Raw genomic sequence first — 8,528 nt, forward strand, 5'->3', positions numbered from 1 at the left:
ATCCTAAAAATAAAGCAAATAATGATTTGAAAAAAGTTTGCTACTAACCATGAGGAGAATTGATCAGTTGCAAAATCAAAGGCCTTCTTGTGACAATACCTGATCCACGTGGGAGAAAATCTCTAAAATAGGATAGAAAAGTATCTTAGTTTAACATTATTTAAAGGTTTGAGTGACTTTTTTTGAGTTCATAATTTAATGGATAAACATATTTTTGAAATTATAAACTAAGATGAAACAGAGGCAACAGATTCAATGATGTATATGCTTTATTATAATTATATTTGCAATATTTAAAGTAGAATATTTATCAACTTTGTTCTCATTAAAGATAGGAAGAATATTTTAAACCTTTTTTTTAAAATTAAATTAATATTGCATAAGAATGATTGATGATAACCAGAAAAAATACCTAACTTTAAAACATTACAAACAAAGGGTTATTCCTGCTCAAATCAGCAAATTTTATCTCACCATTTCAGACTTTTATAAAATTGGCACAGATGTATTACTTACATATATTTGGAAAAATAAAAAAATAAAAATTACAGAGACATTCATTGTTGAAATACAGCTATGTAAAGTTTAAAAAATAATGAATAGAATTTTTCTCAGACACCTCTATAATATAAAATTAAGTGATAGGATTTTTATAATATAGAGTGGTAAAGAACTGGCAGAGGTGTCATTTTACAGTATATTTTGTGTTCTTCCTTTTGATACATAATATCATATAGGCTAATATACAAAACAGTCAAAATTTAAATTTTCTTAAAAAGTACACCTTTTAAAATTTCGCAAATTATTCTATGAATAGTAATAAATGTTGTAAATCATCTGATAAGTACACATTTTGGATGAAGAAAAGTAAATTATTCTATGAATAGTAATAAATGTTGTAAATCATCTGAAAAGTACACATTTTGCATGAATAAAAGTTATTTGTTAAAAAAAAATATAAGCTTGATTGTTCATTAATATCCAGCATTTGTCTGAATAATACAAGAGTACAAATTTTTAACTTCCATGAAAATCAATATAACACAATCCTGAAGAAAGAGCACAGTAATTAGTCAAAACAATTAAATCATGCAGGCTAGTAATATTTATTTGAGAATGTTCATCTTAATATAAACAATATTCATCATGGTTATGCACATACTTATGAATGTTTCACATCTCCTCCTAAATAACTAGAACAATTTCAATTAAACTTTGCATCTTATTTTATAGAGCAAGAGAAAAAAAAAATACTGTCAACTTTTCAAACTTTAAAAGTTAATCAAATGTTCAGTTAATTAGAAATTGACCAATGCTGTCTTTTTTACTGTAACTTTACAGCAAATTATTTTGCTATAAATATTTTAACAGCATCTTAAAACTCAATTTTTTTTACGACTTTCATGATATCAAATTCCTCACTGTGCAAGTTTTCATTAATTTGTATTAATTATTTAGATTTTGATAAAAAAATGTTTTTTACACTAGTCTACATAATGTTATGCCTCACTAGAAAGTGCATGAAAAAATGCTGTAAAATGAGATTCCTCTCAGCTCTATAGCTCAATTACAAAATCTGGTAGAGCAATTCAAACAAATTTCGTTAATCAATTTTGAACAATTTTTTTGATCTTTACATAGTTGCAACTCAAAAATGAGTCGACATATATGCACAATGGTTTGTATTTTTCCAAGTCTATAAATTTTGTCAAATTTTATGAAAATCGGAGACAGTGAGGTTTATAGAGTGTGTTGAATTGACATGGAATGACCCCAAAGCTAGAACACGAATTAATAACATATAATCTACTAATTTTGATTTTTGAAAAAAAAAAAAAAAAACATACAAATCACTACAATGAAAGATAACATAAGTTTAACAGATTAAAGGAAGCTACAAGGTAGGGGAAGGGGGAGCATAATGTTACAGCGAATTTCATTTTAAAGAGGTGACAATATAAGCTTCAACTTATTTAGAATCTTAACAGTCACTGTGCTTTCAAGAAGTCCATTTTGGGAAATTTGCACCATTTATAATGTTTTTAGAAGTACATTTCTATTTTTACATGATAAAAGTAAGTCACAAAAACTTAATACAAAAATAATTTACATTATCTTTAGTCATTAGTGGCCTTTATTTCAATAAATAATATTTTACTGATAGAGACAATTGCATTTAGTTTCTGCTGAATAAAAATGGATGACCTAAACTCACTGTCACATACATAATTTATCAAATTAACATATTTAAGCAGACATTCACAAAATAAACTTTATTACCCATAATAGCTCTGCATTTCTCATTTAAAGATGTTTAATTAAAAATATGAATATATTAAAATAAAATGGTACATTTTTCAAAAGCATAGATACACATATATTTTTAAAAGATGTTTACAGCATTTCACGATAGTTCTCTTTTATTAATATTTTTTTTCAGATATTTTAGCACGAAAAAAATAGATAAAAGGAAATGTAGCTTAGTGTATGATGAAAATATAAAAGCTTAAGTTTTAATACTTTTCCATACATTTAAAGTCATTCAATTATATGCAAAATATCAAATGTGGTATTTTAATTTAGGCTTACTAATAAAATCAAGATGTATGTAAATTTCAATTCAAATCAATTTCATTAAAATCTTATAATAACTAATACTACTATATAATACTACATCCTACAATGTATAACATTAATACCATAGCAATGCCCATTGTTACCAAAAGCATTACACACTGGTAATAAACTTTCATTTTAATTATAACAGGTTATATAACGGATCACTTTAAAAACTTCCACTAGATACTACAGATGAAAATAAACATGTAATATTGCATTCCATCTTCTCCTTTATCATACCTACTAGAACAGATAAAAAAAATAATTACCAAGAGTTTATAAAGGTAATTTATATATTCAAAGAGTATTTTGTTTTAAATCCAAAATTCAATATTTTGGATAATAATATTTAAAATCAATCTAATCTTATCCATTTCTTTCCATATTTTTATGATGTGTAGAAAAATTTCATCCATCATTGATAACAGTAGTTTTCAGTGCACTATTAATTTGAGTACGACTACAAGGAGAAGCTTGAAAAAGATGAAATAAGAAAAATAATAATTAAAACCCGATGAACTGAAAAGTTCTATTACTAAATCAGCATACTTTGAAAGAACAGCAAAAATAAATATATAGTGAAGTAGTCGATTCACAGTAGATAAAATTAATAACCATGTGACACATGCTTTCTTCCAAGGCATTTTATCAAATGCTAATCAACTACAATTTTTGAATGGCTCAAGTTTATGAACAGTAGTAAATATTCAGATCTTAATTTATCCATATAAAATATAATAACATTCAATGTTATCAAATCAAAATTGTTTCACTTTTGTATGAAGAACATGAATTATTCATAAATATAAACAGTCACCTTTGGGACTAGCTTGTTTGCCCAGATTATTGCCTTTTCAGATAGATAAATGATAAATGGAAATACATTTTTAGCAAAAAGCATCTCATCTTGTTATTTGATATAACTGAAAAACATGAATTCAATTGAATCAGCTGACTGCAAATTAAAAAATGTATGCAATACAAAATAAAAGTCGAAGTGAAACTTTTCTTACAATGATGGGCAAAAACATAGGATTGAATGTTTTGATAGATGTTATGAATTCCATATAGCATTTGGAAACATTGTTACATGTAGTACATCAAACTGAATTAAAAATATTATAAAAATTAAGAGGAAAAATCTATGGAAATAAAACTATTATTAAAAAGACATTTTTAATGATATCTATTTATTTTTAATTAATTTAAAAACCATTTTTGTAAGATATGGACATCAATTTTCCTAGTTAAGTCATAACTATTTCCCATTGGTGATGATTAAGTTTATTTTTCCTCTCTATTAAACTTTCTGTTTGAAGACTGTTTGTTTATTCCTTTTATATCTTCTTTCTTCTGACTGAATGTACTTTATGGTGACACATTAACAATCTCCAGAAAATCTCTAATAACATTTTACAGCTGCATTAAATAGCTATGTGAAGTGTAGAATTCATTGCAACTGTAAAAGGATGCAGTGAAGCATTCGTATGATGGCTTGTTTACATTTAACTACTGACATTTGACAATAGGTAATAGCAGCTATTTCTGTGCCATGGACATTACTATTTTACGCAGTTGGATTTTCAAAATACTAGACTATAAATTAATGGTTATATAAGTCAATAAGATCAAATTTTTCATCATATCTTTCAATCAAAACTTTTTAAGTTAATAAATGCAAAAGATTAAAAATGAAAAAAGTTCTTTGATGAATTCATTTCACTCTTGATAAATTCCGCTATAGTAGCTCCACAGATAATAGGTAATGTTAAACAGTAATTGATAATACTTTGCTAATATAATTAATCATCATTTCAATCTTAACAAAAATACTTTGTTTCACTTCTGATTAAATTTTTTTTATTTGATTCATGTTTTTAAAGAATCGTGTTATTAATTTCCTATTCACTTCCTGATGTGCAAGTTTCCAAAATTTTGAATAGCAATGCATTCTCAATGACAACCCCCTTTTTAATATTTTTTTAAACTTAGTTGTAATATATTAATGAAACTAAATTTTGATTGCTCTATGAGAGGAAAACAAAAATATAACTACCAAAAAGAATTTTCCACAGTTCATAATGAAATTTCCTAACTAGATTATCCTCATCTAAAAATAATTCTTAACTAAATTTAAAAATTAAATACATTTTTATTTTTGACAGAAATTAAAAAAAAAATAAAAAAAAAAAAAATTGAGATTTCACCAAAAAAATAATTTTTTTTCCCTTTAAAATTTCCCATTCAAATGAATCCGAATAAATACATTTACATACATTATGAATTTTCACAGAAGTACCAAATTTAAGATAGCGACATTACATAAAGAATGCAAACTGAAAATTTTTTGATAGGGAAATAAAGTATAAAATCATTTGCCCAGTAAACCAGAGTTGAATTGCTTAATTTTTTAATATTTATAATATATTATTTTTAATAATACAATAGATCATATGATGTGAATATCACAAACATCATTATGATAAATAAAATGTATTAAAAAAAAACATTTTTCAGAAGTGTTTCTTTTATGATTATTAGTTATCAGTACATCTTTTTAATGAATGGCAATATTGTTAAAATGATTAATCTATTTTTTCTTGGAATTCTTCATATATCCTTTAACATACATTATCTAAATAACATTTTTAATTGTATGCAATGAAAATGCAGTTCATAAATAGTTAATATTAACTTTTTTCCTAAAAAACAGTGCAATAAAAGGTTAAAGTAATTAATATATTATACAGCTTCATTTAACAGTGAAAATAATTAAAAGGATAGGCAAGGAGCAGTTGATATTATTTGATACATAAAATAGAGTTTAACAATTTACAACATATAATTGCCATAAAAGGCAGATGTTATGGCATTAGGATTTTACTGTATTAAAATGGCACTTTTCCGTTAGCTGGACACAAATGTCAAGAAATTGTGAACCAAACGTGAATTTAACGTAAGAAATTTGGCAGAATTCTACATTATTTGCTGATTTTTTGCTTGCATCCGGCTAACGGAAAAGTACCATTAATACACAAAATGGGATAAGTTGCAAAATTTTTTGCCAAGCTTAATTTGAAATAAACAAGGTTGATTAAAAAATATCAGGAATAATGCAAAAATATTAAATAATTCATTTGAATTCTGCAACAATAAATTCAAACACATTCAATATTTAGGGCATATTTCCACATAATTTTTAGAGCTTTTTCTTAAGTTAAACTGTGGAAGTTGACTTGTATATAAATTCATTTATCTTCCAAAAATCAAAGATATAATTCCGTTGTTACATGAAAGTTATAAACTGCTAATAATCGCCAATTACAGCACTTTTTATTTAGACCGTTTACATTACTTAAAAAAAATTAATTTTTATTTAAATTGAGTTATTTTTTTGTGAAAATGTATTGTCACATTTTTAAAATTATTTATTGTTGTTAATTTTCTGTCTTGTACAGAAGATTTATAAGAATATGCCAAGCCACCATGTTATTAGAATTTTCTATAAATATAATCATTTATAATTTCAGTTTTGTTGTACAAAAATCTGCCTACCTGCTCGTCTATTAAACAAACAAAACAAAAAGAAATGGCACAAAATATAAAACCAGCATTTATACAGCAAATCATATAAAAGACAGAAATGAATGGAAAAAATATCCCCAGACAAATTTACCCGAGTTAAAACTATTGTTTCAGAATCAGGTGTTTTATTTTATAGGGACTTAATTAAAATACTTTACTTATTTTATCTGCTTGGCAATATTTCTTCCCTCAAGGTGACAAACTTGAAAGTGGAATTAAAAAAAATTTTTTGGCTTATTGGTTTTGAATTTTGGAAGAAAAACCACAATCTCGCACTATACAAGGACCAACTTATACTCGAAAATATACAGCTTTTCATTTCTAATTATACTATTATTCTACTTCTAACTCATCAATTTAATGAATTAAAATATTTTTATAAAAAAGGGAATTAAAGGTATTTGTAATTACAATAAAATTATGACATAGTCAATATGATTTATTCCACTGAAAAAATTACAATTGTAATAAGTTTTAATTTGGATTATAAATATGTGATAATTTCATTTACTTTTAATTACCAATTTTCAATGAAATTATTATTAATATTTTTATTAAATAAATACATTCATTAAATTATAATGATTGCCAAAAAGGATGTCCCTCTTTTAATTATAACTTTTAAACTGTAAATAAATCATTATTTTTTGGCTGAAATTTCAATAAAATCTCTCAAATTTTCTTTACAAAAATAATTGAATTTCCCTTCTGAATATCCCATTCCAATGAATGAGAATAACTGTTTACATCCAATGGGAAAATATTCTGTCCAAGCTGATATTTATTTCAAGTTACTTAAAGAAAATTGCACAGTAAAAAATCTCATAATAAATATGTTTTTGCTTTATTTGATTGAATGGCTCTCCTACATAAAAGAAACTATTCTTTATTCAACAATATTCTATAAAATTCTATAAAGTTCACATTTACCCAAAATATCAATACAATTTCTTAATTTTTCATTGCAAAAATGGGCTTTTATTTCCATTCAAAATATGTAGTGTAAATCAATGCAAAAAACTTTACACCCCAATGCAAAATAATATGTTCAAACTAATATTTATTTCTAACAACATAAAAAGAAATCAAGAATAATAAAAACTGTTTCAAAAAGTTTCACAATAAACAGGTTTTTAATTTATTTTATGTCTACCTTATAAAAGGATATAGAATAATGTCTTGGTCACAACAATGCAATCAATAGGAATATATCAGTAACACAAGTTGTAAAAAATTAAAAATGATATTTAAAAATCCATTCAAACATAATTGTAAAGTTTGATACAAAAGACATTTGTTACATAAAATTTGCAAATAAAATGTTAGGTTCATAAAGAATTTTACAAAATAAGCATTTTGAAGATAACTACAAAACAATACAATAATGATTGAGCTTCAAAACTAATTTTTGTTACTGGCCGCATTTCTAATAATGTTTCACATTTAAAAATAAACTTAAAACATATTATGCCTATAAAACAGCATGAATACAAAATCTTTATGCGAAATAAAAATGATAATGCAGTAAGTAATTAATAACTTTTTCAACTAATTACTCCCTTACAATGGACGAATGGAAGAAAATATATATTAATCTGACAGGAATTGTCTATTATTTTAGCATGCCAAAAAATTTCGTGAAAAAAGCTTATTCATGTGTAAATACATATTACGTCAACTCCTTACACGTTATGCATTAATGATTTGCTCCACAATCTAACAAATTCAAATTCTGAAAAAATCTATTAATTCAACAGATTTAGAATGCTATAAATGAATATAAAGAAATGTCAATTCAAATTTTATGCAAAAAGAAATATTTTCTGAATGACTCACCTGCCAACAAAATTTTCCAAAACACTACTCTTCCCAGCGCTTTGTCCTCCAACGACAGCTATTTGAGGTAAATCAATAGATAAATTCACACCCAATTTAGTGAAAGCATCATGCAATTTATTCACAATAGGAATCAAACTATCCATTCCCTCATTTCCAGACATGTTTATAATCTCTTTAAAAAAAATATTTGAAAAAGTTCAGTACACCAATTAAAGTCAAAGAACCATATTGACATATATGGTTATAGTAGTAGTTTTTACTAATAAGTCAAGGTTTCGAAATAATAAACGGAATGCACTCTATGTTCCCGAATTTTCATTACATTTTTTAAAAAATTAATAAAAAATCAAAAACATGCATAAATAGTTTTTAATATTTGAGATAAAATATTTAGCAATATAATTTTAATATCCTGTACTTTTAAAATTATATCACTACATTGATTATAGGATTGAAATTTTTAAATCCCTTTATTTACATTCAAC

General features: G+C 24.9%; 1 protein-coding gene across 5 annotated transcripts in view; it reads right to left on the reverse strand.

Moving 5' to 3' along the window:
• Nucleotides 1–8,275, reverse strand: part of LOC129981936 (dynamin-like) — a 31,969-nt gene extending 23,694 nt beyond the window's left edge. For all 5 annotated transcript variants that reach the window (XM_056092996.1, XM_056092995.1, XM_056092998.1 and 2 more), the window contains exons 1-2: nucleotides 8,041–8,275; nucleotides 49–122 (exon numbers count right to left, since the gene is read on the reverse strand). In XM_056092996.1, coding sequence (XP_055948971.1) covers nucleotides 49–122; nucleotides 8,041–8,204 — 238 coding nt within the window. In that variant the 5' untranslated portion in view covers nucleotides 8,205–8,275. The remainder of the gene's footprint in view (nucleotides 1–48; nucleotides 123–8,040) is intronic.
• Between the last annotated feature and the right edge of the window lie 253 nt (nucleotides 8,276–8,528).

This window comes from Argiope bruennichi, chromosome 8 (assembly GCF_947563725.1).
Source record: "Argiope bruennichi chromosome 8, qqArgBrue1.1, whole genome shotgun sequence".
Classification (NCBI taxonomy): domain Eukaryota; kingdom Metazoa; phylum Arthropoda; class Arachnida; order Araneae; family Araneidae; genus Argiope; species Argiope bruennichi.